Genomic DNA, 18,195 nt, shown 5'->3' on the forward strand with positions numbered 1-18,195 from the left:
TGAATATAATACAAGCAGTACATTTCTCCCAGGTGTTCACATTGATTCGTTTATTTCCTAAGAACTTCGTATAGCTCTCATAGATCCATTACTTCGATTTAAAAGATAAACTTAACTTCTCACTCACCGATACGACGCGCAGCACCACAACAGTAGAGTTGCGACACCACGTCTCGACCTGCAACGCACAAATGCAAAATCCAAATTAATATACTTGAATGACGCGAGTAACATTAAGGAAAAAGAAAACCTACTAATTTTATACGAAATACACGCGAATACGTTATTAATCTTTCAAGCGAAATCTTCCGCGAACGTAAATTTTCGTAGAATATCACAAAGATTTCCTTCGTTATTTCGTACGCACAAATGTTCCGGCCGGTACTCTTGTGAGTCGTTCGAGCGGGCGAATCGGATAAACGAATAGGAGAATAAAGCAGTCCGTGAAATGGAGTTAACACGAGAATAATATATAAATAACTGTACTCACCACATGATGACTCGATGGTCGCCCGATGCCTCTCCTAAGCCGCCGCCTCCTCTCAGACTTCTTCGTCTCGCACTGGCACAACGCAACACTCGCGAAAGAGACGATAATTACGATCGCGCGCACTAATTATCCAAGTAACGCGCGACACGTCAGTCCCGGCGTTATTCGACGCGGACTCGTTGCAACAAGAGCTAGAGAGAGAGACGCGCGGGAATGCGATCCGCGGCGTCGCGCAAATTGGCGGGAAAGACTCGGCGAAATGGACTCGGAGATCCGCGGGGCTAACCTCGCGCGTTTCACGAGACGAGAGACCGAACGCGGGCGTCAACGCAGCGATTCCGCGCCAACATTCCTTTCGCCGTGCATCACGCGCGAGGAGATACCGAGTGAAATCGAAGCTCGCGGTGTATTCGCGTCGCGCGAGGACACGGCGCGGCGCGACGGCGATGGTGCAAGAGATTCCGGGCTCCTCGCGAAATACGCGTCTCCGTGGATCGCCGACGCACGAATATCGAGTCTACGCCGCGATTGTTACACTTGATCAGTATCAAACTCACCACCGTTGCGCGTGCCTTCGTGAAATGCGTCGCGACGATCGTCGAGCACGGGAGAACGAACCAGAACGAACCACTGCGTGTCGCGGAGCTTACTCAACATGGCGCCGGTTCCCGGCGGCACTTGCGCGGTACTACGCGAGTTCAGTCAACGACGCGCAACGTTTGAATGTCACAATTCTTACTTGACGACGTCCCGCGGTACGCGCGGAATCGAAAAGCTCGACCGGGCAGTCGTGGCGTCGTTTAATTAACACGGAGAACGATCGCGCACACCGCCCCGTAGCACTCGTGTCGGCGGTCCGACTGATAATGCGACACAGAGAACGTTCGGTGACCTCGGCGTGCGGCGGCGCGGCGGCTCGACGGCTCGACGTAAACAACTGCCGAGCGGCACGCGCGCTGGTTTAGCAAAAACATGAAAAAAAACTATGACGAACGAACAAGTAAAAACACGCCGTACCCGCTCCGTTGATTTTAACGGGTAAACGGCTATTATTCTGCGTTCGTCATTGCGTAGCTGCGTCTCTCTCGGAAGTGTCGTACTCTCTGTACGAGTATCGTGTATTGTGTTTAGTGTCGTGCTCTGTGCGAACAATTAATGAGCATCGGCTTGGCAATCAGTTAGTTTCCACAATCAATGACGCTGGCCGTTTAATTTAAACGAGTCTTTTACTTTAAATTGACATAATGGATCTGTGTATAATATATAGAAATTACATTAGATCTGCATTTTGTAAAATGCATGTTGGAATTTAAGAACACATAGTTTTGCAAATAAACATGAATTTTCATAGATCCATTGCTTGAAAATGAATGGATTAAAACAGATTAGACTAAATGAATTAATTAATACTGGAGAATGTGTACTTATTTGATTTATGCGCACTCGCACGCACGCATAAAGATCGTGACATGAAAATATAAGGTTTTCCGAAGACGCAAAGAACATTATATATTTTTTAGAGATCGACACCACGATGATGCTATATATTATAATATTGTATACTACATATAACATGTTGTAAATAATTAAAACTTCCGACTTTATTATTTACGATTAGACAAATAGCGATAAGAGAAAAAGGGAAAGAAATAAAATAATATTGTAACAAACATTAAGTATTATTATTTTTGGTATAAAACTTTTATTGAAATGTTGTGATGCTCATCTTTTGGACGGTGGGCGATGAAGAAACGAAACATTTATGTATATTGAAGATAATATTTGTGTAAAATAAAAGTAAATTGACCTTTAAAAATTAAATAAGCAAGGAAATGTTGTTAATATCTATTGGTTAATAGTTGCTAGAGAGAGGCGTGTTACTTAATTTTTCTTCATTGATAACTTTTTGTTCATGATCTTACAATCTTGCAAGAATACACGTTATAGAAATTGGTGCAGGAGAACAGATCTCGAAGTTTAGAGAATCTGTTATTAAACGCATCACGAAATTTAAAATAATATTTTTTACCTTGCACACTTTAATTAATATATTTAACGAAAAGCATACTTATGATTGTTTTATTCATTCCAATTGTTCGCCAGTTTTACTCCAATTGTTTATAATCTATCCATATACAGTTAATAATTTGACTTTTTATTTTTTCGCCACATAAGTACGTATGTATGTATGTATGTTATATTACCGAGTTCTCAACAATCGTACGGTAATTGTACATTAGTTGCATGCACGTAATCGTTCAGTTTCTCGACTATTTTCTGTTTAATTCTATTAAAGCTAAATTTAGACAAGTACAGTTACGTGGTAGACAATAAAAAAATGTTACATAATATAATCGCGCCACTACTTGCTTTTTATATTATGTATATCTTGCACGGTATATGTAATTTATGGCGACTGTAAACCGATATTGGGTGGATTTCGATAAATCTCTCAAATACGCCCATCCAGAGATGCAGGCGGCCGCAACGCCGATCTCACGGATCAGTCTGTCACGACCTGTCTTTTTCGGTGAAAGTTCCGCGAGAATCCGACAAGGTATAACAGAATAATATTTGGTTTACTGAGTTGCTGTTGGTATGGCTTTTGCATCGATGTGGTTCCTGTTATTATATTTCGGTTTATGCGCAGCGTGGATGGATGAGAGGTATGTTTCTTAATAAAAATATATAGTGAACATCGTCCGTTGTTCGATATCACATTTACATTTATATAATGTTATCGAGCAAAAGAAATTATTATATATTGAGAATAGATATCGATGCGTGATTTATGAAAATTGTGATTTTTCTTGATGAATTTCTATAAGCCTTTTTTTCCTCACAATTAGACTCGTATAAATGATTTATATAAAATTTAGACCCGTTTTGGAGTCTCGGGATGGACATCTCATAATCTCGAGCGCAAAGGACAGAAACATTACGTTGAAGATAATGGGGGGCGGTTACGTGAACGTCAACGAGATCAATCTGCTTCACGTAGCATCGGCGGTAATGAATAAATACATACCTATACGCCCAGCATAATTTGGATATAATTAATTCAACGCTTTGTGGCTTTTTAGGCCCAAAACGCCACGCGGGTCATCGACAGGTGGCGGATGGGATATTTAGCCGAGATGGAGAACTCTCTTCACCAACTAACAACTATAGTGACAGGCTCTACAGGCTTACAGAGAAGAATCGCCCTCCTCGAGAGAAGTATCGACACGAACGGTACGATTCGCGGAAACAGATCACATATACCGGTAAGAGTGCGCAGTATTGACTCAACAGCTTGCGATGACATATTTTTCTTCATATCCCCGTAGCAAATTATACCAGCGCTCCAACAAAAAGAGAGAGTGTAAGAATTATTTCGTAGAAGGAAATAAGAAAGAGATAATTATAATGCAAATACAGCTTTCATAATTTTTACAATATTAAATTGTTATCTCTTTTCAATTTATAATTTAGCAATTCAACTGGCGATAATCAGAATTAAAAGAAATTAATTAAATGTGAATTTAAATATATCGAGTTTCATTTTTATTAAATAATTAAATAATTTGTATTAAATCTTTCAGAATTTTGGTTCATTGCCGGGCACAGCCAGAAGCAGCATTCGTCGTATCAACGTCCGAGTATGTATAATTCATGAATCTATGTACAATGAGTGACATATACGTATAATGTGTCCTGTAGGATAAAATAAAAATGTGTAAATGTACTTTTGAAGCTAAAAGCATTAGAGGACGCACTAAGAGCCATGCAAATACTATTGCGAGAGAACGAATGCCAGAGTAACCCATGTCAAAATGGAGGTACTTGTGAAGATCTCTACGATGGCTATCAGTGTCATTGTCCATCAAATTGGGAGGTATGCGAGCGTACTTTGAAAGGAGTTGTGTTTAGTGGAAGTAATTACGACGATTTTAGGGCTCGAACTGTATGGTGGACGTCAACGAGTGCGCGAGATTTCTTGGTACGGATCTTGGATGTCAAAACGGAGCGACTTGTCGTAATTTGCCTGGATCTTACCGGTATCAATCACGTTTTCTCATGCACGAAGCAGCAAAACCACGCACTTTGTTTGATTACGGATAAGTTTAACTAATTTGCAATCGACTCGGATTGAAAGAGTTACAAGATTTCTTTTTAAGAGACATTACGAAAGGCATTGTTTAAATTTAATACGCGAAGCTAGAAAAGATTTTCCAAAGAAATAATGTGAATAACTAATTCGGATGAGCAATTTAAATTATGTTCTAAAATTGTATTGTTTCCAATATTTCAATTGAATTTCGCGAGTGGTCTTTATGTTGTGATTTCTCGGATGTACTGTATGGAATATGACCGTACGTGGTATTGGTTTGGACATTATTAGATGCGACTGCTTGCCGGGATGGTTTGGCCTTCATTGCACGCAGAAAACATCGATTTGCAATACGGAGAATTCCGAAGCGCTTTGCGGCGAGCACGGTGTATGCGTCGCAAAAAGCAGTTCTTCACTTGGATATACGTGCATCTGCGATCAAGTACGTTCTTCAATATCTTGCTAGCTACTATATTAAGTAAAATTTACGCATAAATTGCTACTTTGCAGCAGAAGCACCGATTTTTTTATTTATCATTCCTTAGGGATGGGAGAGCGACGGTACAAGCCCAGCTTGCACCAAGGATGTAGACGAATGCGCAGCGGCCCATCCACCTTGTTCTGTAAATCCACCGGTACCGTGTCGCAATACTCGCGGTTCATTCACTTGCGGCGCTTGTCCGCACGGCTATAGCGGAAATGGCTACTATTGCACCGACATTGACGAGTGCCTTACTAACAACGGTGGCTGCAGTACCTCTCCTTATGTACAATGCGTAAATACAATGGTAAACGTATTGCATAATATATTAAATAAAGTAAACGACTGTGTTAAAAAAAATGTCATATTCTTAATGTCTAAGAATAGATGAGGATAAATTAAGCGAATAGATGAACGTGTTACAATTCTCTGCAACGGCAACTTATTTCATTGTAATGGCTTTAAGGGTTCCAGAACATGTGGAGCTTGTCCTCCAGGATACCGTGGCGATGGCGTGAGTTGCATTTTTGTCGGCGGTTGCGCCATCAACAACGGCGGATGCCATCCATTAGCTACCTGCACCGAGAATCCATCGCTTACAAGTTCTTACGTGCTGTGCCGTTGCCCACCGGATTACGTCGGTAATGGAATGGGACCAAACGGCTGCCGATTAGCTGATGTATCACTTAATTCACATTGTTCCAGCAACCCTTGCGTTCATGGCACATGCGTGCCGGTATTTGAACCAAACGGTGCAAATGGCTTCACTTGCACATGCAATTCGGGATACTCAGGTATGTATTAGGGACGAAAGTGAGAGGTAGGGGGAATGGATCCATGAATCAGCTCGCGTAAATTATAACGCTCTGTTTCTCACAATCAGACATGACGAATAATAAGATATGAAATTTGTTTGTTCTTGACAAATGCACAATGATATAAATTATAACGTTAAAACTGCAGTTTAAATTTATACAAAACTGAATTGTGTGACTGGGACGGAATTCTTATAATTTATTAAGAATTGAAGGGGGGTAGCAAGAATTATGTATTTTATATATTTATATAATTGCGCTTATATATTATACTTTTTATTAAATTACAGGGCCTACATGCAACATACCAGCAGATCCGTGCTCACCCAATCCTTGTCGAAATAACGGTATTTGCACCATCTTAAACGGACAGGTAGCATGTCAGTGTACAACTAGCTTCTCAGGGAACAGGTGTGAAACGCCACGGCAAACGTGCGGCGGTGTGTTACGGAATCCCATGGGAACACTTCAGTTCCCCATGGGCGGTAGTACTTACCAGCATGGCTTGAGTTGCGCTTGGGTATTAATCACGGAACTCTCTAAGGTTCTGAACGTCACCTTTACGACTTTTAGTATCGAGCAGTCTACAGATTGCAAGTTTGATTTTCTGCAGGTGCGTTTAATGTTGCATATCAAGAGGCAACAAAAAAAATTTGCCATTTATCACTAAAGTTACTGTATACTCGCAGTAGAACTATGAATTTTGCAAGACCTTTTAAACACTTGTCAGAGTTGAATGGTATTTGAATTTTTACAACGCTCTTTGATTAATGTTAAAGACTTCGTAGCGCTTTTTAATTTTTAATATGCTATATAAATTTCGATATTCTTAAGTCTTGGAATATAAATAATTACAATGATAGAAAAATGATAGAAATAAGAAAAACTATATTGTCTCCATAAGGCACGTATACACTTTTAGATTCACGATGGTAGAAATGCTGGTAGTCAAATGATTAATCGTTTCTGCGGTCACACATTGCCTAACGATAACGGGACAATCATTTCGTCCCATAACACTCTGTACTTGTGGTTCCATTCGGACAACAGCATATCTCATGACGGATTCACTCTTCGTTGGAATAGCATCGATCCTATTTGCGGAGGTGTTTTAGAAAATAATTACGGTACAATCACGTCTCCAGGTTCGCCTGGAAGATATCCTCCTAACAGAGATTGTTTCTGGAGAATCTCTGTCGCTGCCTCGAAGAGGATTCAATTCCACTTTGGTCAGCTGATGCTCGAGCAAAATTGTGAAAATGACTACGTTGAAGTAAATACTTTATTCATCAATTATAAAATATCTTATATATTTCTCCTTTGTATATTATTAAATTTTCTAAATCATAAAATAATTATACATGTTTTAGTATTTGTTATTAATATTGATATCCGGCATTATATAGATTACCGGTGTGGAAGACGAACGTTTAGGATTATTTTGCAATCACACTCGTCCACCGCCTCTGACTACACCGGCTTCTGAAGCAACTGTTCATTTTCATTCTGATGGTTCTAATCAAGATGCTGGCTTCCAAATCCATTACTCAATGATTGAAGGTATTTATTAACACAACCTATGTGTATATAGTTTAAGTATAATTACATTATTTAAAAAGAAAAATTTTATAACTCATATCAAATTATTTTTTGAATGTTCGGTCCAAATAATTCGTAATATTTAGGTATACCTGGTTGTGGTGGAACTTATACTAGTGCCACTGGAACAATCAGTTCACCAGGTCACTCGTCATCGTATCAGCCAAACATGGAATGTGAATGGAAGATACAATTGCCAGCAAACGACCGAATCCGAGCATCTTGGCTGAAATTTGAGCTTGAAGCTTCCTCCGATTGTCAGTTTGATTTTGTCGAGGTAACCTTTCTACTTTTATTGTCTCGTTTCATAGAAAGACAGAAAATTGTAACTTTTATACTTTTTTTTCAGATTTACGATGGACCTAACACACTTTCTCGAATACTCGGTAGATACTGCGGTTCAGATATACCGCCAGTGGTCAAGTCAAATTCGAATAATCTAGTTATACTTTTTAAATCTGATTGGTCTTATGAAGGGGAAGGTTTCATATTATCGTATGAAACTTTATGCGGCGGTGAATTCCACGAGAGTAGCGGAATTATCAAGTCGCCCTTCTATCCGGAAGCGTATCATCACTCGAGAACGTGTGTTTACGAAATCATACAACCGCCTGGGAAAGGAATTATATTAACTATAGAAGATATAGACATCGAAGGCAGTGATCAGAACTGCTACTACGATTACGTCGAAATTTTCGACGGCGATAACGAAAATGCGACGAAACTCGCCACATTATGCGGCGATGAAATCATGTCAGATACTCGTTACTATTCTACACATAATTTCATGTACTTAAAGTTTACTACCGATAGCAGTATCGATGGTCGAGGTTTCAAAGCAAACTACACAACCATCGATCGTAGTAAGTAAGCTCTTTGCTGCGATGTGTTATAAAACTAAAGTTTGATATGATAGTTTTAAATGTGATAGGTTTATTCTGCGTACAGTAATTAAATTTTTGCACAAAATAGAGCTTTTTTTGAGAATAACAAAGTAAGTATTGATATTATTGTCTTTTATTAAGGATGCGGTGGATTGCTGAAGGAATCAACTGGTGTGATTCAGCCTCCTATTGGAAATGGAGTTTATTCCAATAACGAGGAATGTATCTGGACTATTCAAGCACCGCCAGGATACGTAATACACCTCAGTTGGATGTCATTTAATTTAGAATACCATTCTAGCTGTGACAGCGATTACGTCAACGTTTACGAAAACTACACCTCGTCCGACCAAGACATACTAGCCACGTACGATGACGTTATTAATCTCTTGTAATTTTTACGGTTATAAACAGATACTAGTGCTAAGGCATTCAAATTGTATATAAAAAGCCATTGATTATATTATTGCTATCATACGTACTGCAATTATTTCAGCTGAACTTTTCTTGTTCAATGGCTTTTTCAATTATTACAACTCTACATTTTAGATATTGCGGTAGCACTAAACCGCCTGATTTAACGACACAAGAACGTACACTTACCATACTCTTCCACACTGATTCGAGTGTTACAAGTGAAGGATTCGTTGCTACATATATTTTCATGGATGTAACGAAGGTCTGCGGTGGTCACTACTCGAAGACAAACGGCGTTATTAGATCGCCAAATTACCCTGATTATTACCCAAATAAGAAGGATTGCGTTTGGATCATCGAAGCACAGAACAGATTTAGAATCATTCTCACGGTCAATCACTTTGAATTGGAAAGACATATATCTTGCGCATTCGATTACTTAGAAATTAGGTAATGGACTTGAATTTAATCTTATTACCCTTGCAATTTGCTATTTTATGCTTTTTACATTTTAGGAACGGTGGACATGAATCCGCGCCGTTAATTGGCAAATTCTGTGGCACAGACATACCTACTGAAATACCGAGTCAAGCCAATCAAATGTATATTCGATTCGTCTCGGATTTCTCGAGATCAATGCAAGGTTTCGAAATAGAATGGGATAGCACCACGCAAGGTAAAAGCATACATAAAATATTCATTCTCTTCCATTTTCTTTCCTTTCAATTCTTGTCTATATTTATATTTTCTTATGATTTTCCTTGGATGAGTAGAGTGACAATAGCCAAGTGGATTTCGATAACTAATGGTCAACATATTTTAATTTACGACTCTTTCCTTTCGTTTTATATTATTAGTGATTCATTTTAATCATGTGACTGCGTCTCCTGTTCTTTTCATTTTTCTTTTTTATTTATTCTATATAATTAGTCACTTAGTTTTTGTGTTGATAAAAATCCAAAAGGACCAACGCGTACGCTTAATATGAATATTTACATCGTTATATTTGAAGTGTTTGTGCTCTATGGTCTTTTCTCTCTAATTTGAATTTGTACTCTTCATTTCACAGGCTGTGGTAGTAGCTTGACCGCAGTTGCTGGGGATATTATATCTCCAAATTATCCTGAACCTTATTCAGTGAACGCGGATTGCTTTTGGAAGATCGCTGTGGCGACGGGTAGTTTAGTGCAACTCGTAATAGTGGATCTCGATCTTGAGGAACATACCAAATGTCGTTATGATTTTCTTGAAATATTTGACGGAATCAGTCGTCGCACAAATAGAAGACGTTATTGCGGTTCCAACTATCCAAAGATTATTCAATCCAAATCCAATCAAATGACCGTTCGGTTCCGCAGCGACTTCAGTAATTCCGGCCGCGGTTTCCATCTGAAGTACGAAACGCGTACGTATACATGTACCAATGTCATCTTAGAAAATTATTTAAAAAATTAAAATTATTTTAGATGTGTTATGTGACATATGTAAATCAGTAGAAATTTTTACTTTTAAATACCTAAAAATCCTTTCCTTATTAATTATTGTGTATTGCTCTTTCTTTTAAGTTTAGTCTTTTCAGTCACAAATTTTACGAGAATTTTATTATTAATATTAATTTGTTAAATTTGATTATTTGATACTTATTGTCGAATTATTGTATTGTTAAATTGTCATTTTTATGATGCAGAGTGCTACAACAAATTACGTGGCTACTACGGTGTGATAGAATCACCGAATTTCCCTAATAAATATGAGCACTCGATGAACTGCAGTTGGACCATCGAAGCTCCAATTGGTAACACGATTAATTTAACTATATCGCACTTTGATCTCGAAGGAGTATCAGGCCCGTCGTGCTCATATGACTACCTCCAAATCTCGGAAGGCGACGATAATACTCCTAACACCGAGCTGGGTCATTTCTGTGGGAATATCCTCCCAAAGAAAATTGTTTCAACGCAACATCAAATGTTTATAACGTTTATTACGGACTCCTTTATTGCCTTCAACGGTTTTCGGCTCGAATGGACGGTGAATGGTTGTGGCGGGCATTTGATTAAACCGTACGATAGGTTCACGTCGCCTGGATATCCGTCAGCTTATCCAATGAATGTCGATTGCGAATGGCTAATCGAAGTGGATTACACGCACAGCGTCGAGCTCACATTTTACGATGTAGGTGTCTAAACAAGTATACGCGAAGATTATATGAAAGTTCACAGAGAAGCTGCGTTGTAACAGTAACCTGGCGCTATCGTAATGTAAAAATGAAAACTTTTGTTCTTCAGGTGAACACTGAGAAGCGCACAGGCTGTTTCTTCGACAAGATTCAAATCTACGAGGGCGACGACACGGACGCGCCAAAATTAGCCGAGCTTTGTTATTCGGAGAGGCCAGTGACGTTCACTAGTCCTGGGAACAAAATGTTCGTCAAGTTTCACTCGGATTCATCGTACGCTAATCGAGGATTCAATGCCAGCTATAAGAGCGTTCCTATTGGATGCGGTGGTAAATTTACAACAATCTCGGGCATTATTCACTCGACTAATTATCCGCAGAATTATCCGGACATTCAGAATTGCGAATGGCTGATAGAAGTCGACAGCAATCACCTCGTGAATCTCACGTTCCTGGACTTTGATCTTGAGAACACTAACAATTGCAGCGACGATTCCGTCAAGGTATCCTACAATTTTTTAAATAAAAATATAGCGCCGGTTACTTTTTCAACTAATTCCAATGTCAGATATTAAGTTGCGTTTTCCATTTTCGTAGATCTTTGATGGCGCAACGAAAGATGATCTGTTATTGGGAATGCATTGCAGTAATGAATTACCACCGAGTTATGTTTCGAGTAGTAATCAAATGCTAGTAGTTATGCGGAGCGATAGTTTAATTTCAGCCAAAGGTTTCAAAGCTCAATACACTAGAGCCTGCGGTGCTCGTATAATTGTAAAGGATCAAGGTTACATTACGCCCCCGACTGGCAATACCGACGTGCAAGGAGACACTAATTGTACATGGATATTGGTAGCAGAAAATCCAGGTAATTTAGTCTACTTTGCATGCTCGCTTGAAGAAATATTTGCATTTGTTTCTATGGCCGGCATTGATAGTCAGATCTTATATTCAAGACCGTCTTAAGATCATCTTTAGATACTCCGTAGCCAATGAAATGTTCCATACAGCATCTTTAGATAAATTCAAGACGGTCTTGAATAGAAGATCCGACTATGAATACCGGCCTAAATTTTTCTACCAATCGCTTTATCTATCTATTCTTTATTTCAGGCGATCATATAACTATCACTTTTACGCATATGGATATTGAGTCCTTGGAAATTAGAGCGGAACCTCGATCGGATTATCTCGAGTTAATAAATTCTTGTACGTGGCTCTTCCTCCAGGTAACAGAGGGCGAAAGCCCAGATGGACCAGTTTTAGGAACATGGTGTAACAATGTCTCGCCACCGCCGATTACGAGTACCGGAAGTTCGCTCACGCTGCATCTAGTCGTACACTATGAGTTCTTAGGTCACTTCGCTGCTATTTACTCGGTACTGAATACAGGTACAATGAATGAAAATACATAAAAGTTGCGCAAACGTATTAGAAGATAATTAAAAGAAGTTTTTAATTTTATTTCTATTTTTCAGGCTGCGGCGGAAATTACACATCCGAACAAGGAATAATCACCTCGCCCGGTTATCCGAATAGTTATCCCCTGAACGCAGAATGCGTTTGGATTCTGAATACTTCCCCCGGGAACAAGATCGCTCTCGTCTTCTCCGAGTTCGATATCGAGTCGAGCGAAAACTGCGATATGGACTATCTTGAAATACGGGAGGATAGCGGAATCGGAAAGCTCATTAGTGTTTCTTGCGGCAGAGATGCCAGCGAACTTACGTCCAGCAGCCAACTATGGATCAAGTTTAAGAGCGACGATTCCGGCACTGCCAGGGGTTTTAAGGCTGAATATAATATCGTCGGAGGGAATGAACTCGAAGGACCTACAGGACGCATTACCTCGCCGTTATATCCATTACCGTACAGGCGAAGCGCTACGTTCTCATGGCGCGTCACTGTAGAAATGAATTCGCTTATACGCGTTGAATTCACAGATTTGGAGATAGAAAACATCGGCGAATATTGTTTCTCCGTTATCAAAGCAAGTATCGATACTTTATCACGGGTATAACAAAATGTAAATAGTAAACATATTTTAGGCGATATTTATATGTAACATAAATATGTTTTATTTAACATTAACGATATATAGTGTTATATATATTATTAAATATTGATATTATTAAACATTACACATTGATGCCTAATAGCTTGGCATCAACAAAGTTGATGCAAAACGTTATGTATCATTTTAGCCCTTAAGCAAGTTTATCAATTTTTAATTAGATATTTGATGGATATGATGACGAAGCACCAAACCTACTAGAAGTATGCGGCTATTCTTTACCAGATCCGATAGAGTCGTCCAGCAATGTGATTTTTATTACGATGACGTCGGGTATTGTCAGACAGGGGAATTGGTTTGATCTCACATGGCTTCAGATACCAAGAAACACCGAAGGGGATAACAAGGAGATCAAATGTAAATTTCTATTAAGTATACTTAAATTTAAATAAAATGTTTTTAATGATCAACTCTCTTTATGTTAATACAAGAGCTAGTTTCGACGTCACGCTAATATTTTTTATTTCAAATTAAATACTATTTCTCTGTAATATAAAATATGCTCATATGCTTACAGTAATTCCAATTAATTTTATTTGTCCATAGTGTCAGAGTGCAACAAAGAAGTAGCTTTAATGGGTGACCGCAATAACACGTATTCCTTCAGTTCTCCTGGTTGGCCGACCGGCTATGCTGGTAATTTGCATTGCAATTGGGTCTTTACATCGCCACCTGGAACACATTTGGTATTGAGAATAATGACAATGGATTTGGAAGAAACGAGTGATTGCGTAGCGGATTCGGTTTCCGTTTATTCGGGATACGCATTGACATCGACAACCGATGCTCGTTTGGAGAGTAAATTATGCCTGGCAAACTCCAGTATGTCTGTAATCAGCGGGAGCAATGTGATGACAGTGAAATTTGACACGGATTCGTTTGAAAATAAAACCGGCTTCAACGCATACGTGCATCGAGGTTCCTTACATTTGTCTGTTAACCAAATCAAATTTTTATAAAAATATAAACCGTAAACATTCTTCATTAATATTTACAGATTGCGGAGGTCGATTAACCGAACCCAACGGTGTAATTGAATATGATAATTCTTCGTCTGTGAAAGCGATACGCACATGGCATTTCACATGTGAGTGGTCCGTGACAGTGAGACCTGGTAGAACTATTAAAGTTCAGATTACCGAAATGTCGATACAACAAATGTCCGATGAATCATGCGGTGATAATTACTTGCTGGTTAGTATAATACATTATATTATTGAACTTTAGAATTACAATACAATTATGAACAAAATAAATGTCTAAGGGAAAGAGAACTTAATTTAAGAAAATAATTTATACACACACACATATATATATACAAAATTTTAGTTAAAAAATGGAGATGAAATGCTTTCGCCTCTGTTAGGCAACGGAAAATATTGTGGTACAGTGACACCAGCGGAACTAGAAACCACCGGAAATCGCTTCTATATTAAAGCTACTGGCAGCGGCCATTATTTTGGTTTTAAGCTCAATTACAGGTAGCCTTTGCATAAAGTAATTTTTTAAATTGACAAATATACTAATGTGTACTGTATGTACGTATATGAAATCAATATTTCTCTTTCGATATACCTATACAATACTTTACGCATTAATGAAACATAAACCAAAATGTTTATTTAAATTTTTTATCTCATATCTTTTCACACTTTAGAGAAGTAAGCATGAATTGTGGTGGCGACTTTATCTTAACAAACAAGCAGAAGAAGTGGGAGATAACATCGCCCAATTATCCAAATATTCCTCCAACTTATGCCGAATGTATTTGGAAGGCTACTGCTCCAGCTGGTGAAAGGCTCACTATCCATTTCTTGGATAGATTTGATTTGAGTGCTTCCGAAAAGTGAGACATGATTATTGCCGAAAAAATCAGCAAATTATAAAATATTTCAATTTTCTTTTCTTTATTTCTCTATTTCTTTATTTATAATTCGATTTGCTGAAGATAATGTTTCTATAGTAACAATATTTTTTTAGTTGCGACAAAGAATACGTAGAAATAAGAGACGGTGGAACCGACGGCTCGCGACTCATGGGCAAATTTTGTAGAGACGTAGCACCCAGTAGTATGAGTACTACTGGCAACATGGTGTATGTCCACTTTTATACGGATGTGGCAGAACCTAAGAATGGATTCAAAGCTGTAATTACTTCAGGAGGTAAGCATTAAGAATAAATATATTTTATTATAATATCAAGATAAATTATAAATTAACCCCTTTTTATTTTATTGAACAATATAGATGTTTACTGTATATATAATTTTGTATTAAGAATAAGAAAAGGTAACAAAAATATGTAATGTAATCAAATATAACAAAATTATGTATTAATGTTTGTATAGAGGTTTGTGGCGGAATTTTGCGCGCTGCCAGTGGTGTCATTGAATCTCCGAATTATCCGCATTCATATCCTCCAAATCAAAATTGCTCGTGGATAATAATAGCACCAACAGATCATAACTTGAAATTACAATTTCGCGATATACAGCTTCCTGGCTTTCGTCAATGCCTTTCGACTGATCACGTCAGAATTGAGGAACAACTTTTAGAAAATAATACTAGTAAGTAATTACTGAAAACAGCTGATTACATAAATTCGGATAAGCTTTTCTTATTATCGTAACATACTGCATAATGAATGAAAATATTTTTTAATAGTTTCAACAATTGGTGCTTATTGCGGTCTTCAAAAACCGGAAGTAATCGAGACATCGTCAAACAAAGCGTATGTGTATTTCACGAGTGACAACAGAGAATTTGTGAGTTACAAAGGCTTTAGTCTAAACTTCACTGCTAGCCAAGAAAGTTAGTAAAACAAACTCTATTTAATATGCAAATTCTTATAATTCCAAATTTTATAGAAATATTTACATCATATATTATTTGCTTGCAGCATGTGGTGGTTCACTAACCGCACTGAGTGGAATCATCAAATCACCTGGATACCCTAATCCACGCACAAGAGCAAGGTAAATTTTTGTTAGAAAACGAAATTCCTGTTTTCAGGCAATTAGTGAAATATGTGTAAAGTAAAACATGATAACAATATATTTAATAAAAAGTCATTAAACTATTTTGAGGAATAACGAAATTAAAAGTATTTAGGTAAATGTGCATTATATGATATAATATTAGTACGTACATCTTTTGTACATTTAAAATTAGAATGCTATTCGCATAATTTTTATCTAAGTAACGAAATCTCATAGATATTGCGATTGGCGAATCAACTTACCGGTGGGTTATCAAGTTGTGGTGAATATTTTGGATATAGACGTTGTTAACGAGCCTGGACCTACTCACGTGGGGTATGCACTTTCGGTAAGAAATATAACTTGAATGTAACTTAAAAAATATTTTAGAGGAAGCACACACACACTGAAGTTTTTCTTCTCTGCAGTTCTATAACGATTTCCGCTTTAAATCGAAGATCAAAGTCTTAGGACAAGGCGCTAGTACAGAAGAGATAAGGAGTTCCAGTAATACTATGATTATCGGCTATTGGTCCTCTGCCGGGCATCGAGGTTTCAAACTTCGGTACACAGCTGATGCTCCGGCTCGTAAGTTTGAAAAGCTACTATCGACAATAATGCATCTTACAATAGTATTTTCTTTAAGTTGCCAGTAATATATAACAATAATCAAGCTTTTTAGTCGACATTAACCGGCTAGTGTTTTAATACAGAAAATTTATTGCGAGAACCATTATCTCAGCCAAGGTTTGAACCTGGACTTCCCTTCTCTCTAAGCGTCTCACCGTTTCTCAAAACTCTCAGCGTCTCAAAACTCACCAACATGCCTCAGTGGTTGAATTGGTGAGACGCCCGCCTAGAGGGAAGGGAAGTCCAGGTTCAAACCCTGGCAGTGGTAATATTTTTCGCAATAAATTTTCTGTATTGAAACACTAGCCGGTTAATGTCGACTAAAAAGCTCGATTATTGTTACAATAGTATACTTAAATGAAAATAAATTTTCAAATTATATTCAACTTGTGCATAGCTAGACATGCGCAAAATGTAAAAAAAGTTTTAACCATCTATTAATTTTTATTCATAGCTTGTGGTGGAAATGTAAGAGAATTAGAAGGCAATCTAACAGGACCCACACGTCTGCCTTTTAATGAATCTTCATATAATTGCCACTGGAAACTGGAACTACCCGCAAATATTCGAGCTTCTAGCGTGGAATGGACATTGACAATAAAAGTCACCGGTCTTTTGGGCGGACCTGAACGTACCAATCTTGTTAGAAGAAATTGCATCTATCCTCAATCAATTGAACTTCAAGGTAAGATAAAAAATACTAATGTAACTTTTCATTCTTACCGCCATAAAAATTGTCAAAAAAAAACACGTACAAATCATATAATATCATATCAAGAGTAAAGATATTAATATTAAATATTGTGTAGATATTGGAATGTTATGTGGAAATATAACGGAAGCGAAATATTTGAGAAGCCCGAAATTAATCAACGAACTAACGGTAATGTTTCTTTAATATTTATCTTGTCATTTACACGTATAATAGTTATAAGAATTTCTACGCGAATGTATATTAAAAGTATTTGCCTCTCGTATTAAATGCAAAATGAAGCAATTTTAATAAGTTCACTTTTAGATAATGAACGGTACTTATGGAAAAGGAAGAGTAGATTTCAATTTACAATATCGATGGCAATCCTGTGGTGGTGTATTAGGAGGACCAAGTCACACCATCAGATCACCTACAACAAACGTTTCTTATCCAACAAACTGCGTTTGGCATGTAGATTTTCCTGAAGGAGAAACGATTAAGCTCTACTTCACCAAACTTGAGCTTGACAGAAACTGTGACAAGAATTACCTTCTTGTCAAGTAAGCTATTTTATATTCTTTATCAAATAATCGTTGATTTAATCTACTTCTATTGTTTGTAATCAGGAATGGCGGAGCAATGGCACCGCAGGTCGCAAAGTACTGCTTCACTAACGAACGTCTACTTGGAAAATATAACATTACCAGTATATCGAATCAGCTATGGATAGAATATTTTTCGTCTGAGAATACAGGCAGTTTCGAACTTAATGTAATAACTGCCACCACAGGCTGCGGTGGTTCCTTACAAGGTCGCAGCCGCGAAATCGCATCTCCACGGTAATTACCACTTTCAAGATAATA

At 37.8% G+C, this 18,195-nt stretch overlaps 1 protein-coding gene across 1 annotated transcript; it reads left to right on the top strand.

The window, feature by feature from the left end:
- The first annotated feature begins 3,328 nt into the window (after positions 1 to 3,328).
- On the top strand, positions 3,329 to 18,175 carry LOC105568145 (cubilin-like). The gene is made up of 37 exons (XM_012023564.1): positions 3,329 to 3,499; positions 3,574 to 3,756; positions 4,075 to 4,131; positions 4,227 to 4,367; positions 4,427 to 4,530; positions 4,875 to 5,025; positions 5,129 to 5,371; positions 5,531 to 5,858; positions 6,170 to 6,492; positions 6,802 to 7,152; positions 7,286 to 7,439; positions 7,565 to 7,755; positions 7,828 to 8,341; positions 8,504 to 8,729; positions 8,912 to 9,229; positions 9,295 to 9,455; positions 9,849 to 10,184; positions 10,467 to 10,954; positions 11,068 to 11,460; positions 11,555 to 11,825; positions 12,071 to 12,349; positions 12,436 to 12,947; positions 13,193 to 13,388; positions 13,578 to 13,949; positions 14,029 to 14,225; positions 14,361 to 14,512; positions 14,689 to 14,877; positions 15,012 to 15,193; positions 15,379 to 15,597; positions 15,695 to 15,841; positions 15,930 to 16,005; positions 16,246 to 16,357; positions 16,437 to 16,596; positions 17,093 to 17,323; positions 17,448 to 17,521; positions 17,657 to 17,892; positions 17,959 to 18,175. The coding sequence occupies exons 1-37, from the start codon at positions 3,350 to 3,352 to the stop codon at positions 18,173 to 18,175; spliced, it is 8,634 nt and encodes a 2,877-aa protein (XP_011878954.1). The 5' UTR covers positions 3,329 to 3,349.
- The last annotated feature ends 20 nt before the right edge of the window (positions 18,176 to 18,195 follow it).

The sequence above is a fragment of the Vollenhovia emeryi genome, unplaced genomic scaffold, assembly GCF_000949405.1.
Source record: "Vollenhovia emeryi isolate VEMERY1.0 unplaced genomic scaffold, V.emery_V1.0 DF939131.1, whole genome shotgun sequence".
Classification (NCBI taxonomy): Eukaryota; Metazoa; Arthropoda; class Insecta; order Hymenoptera; family Formicidae; genus Vollenhovia; species Vollenhovia emeryi.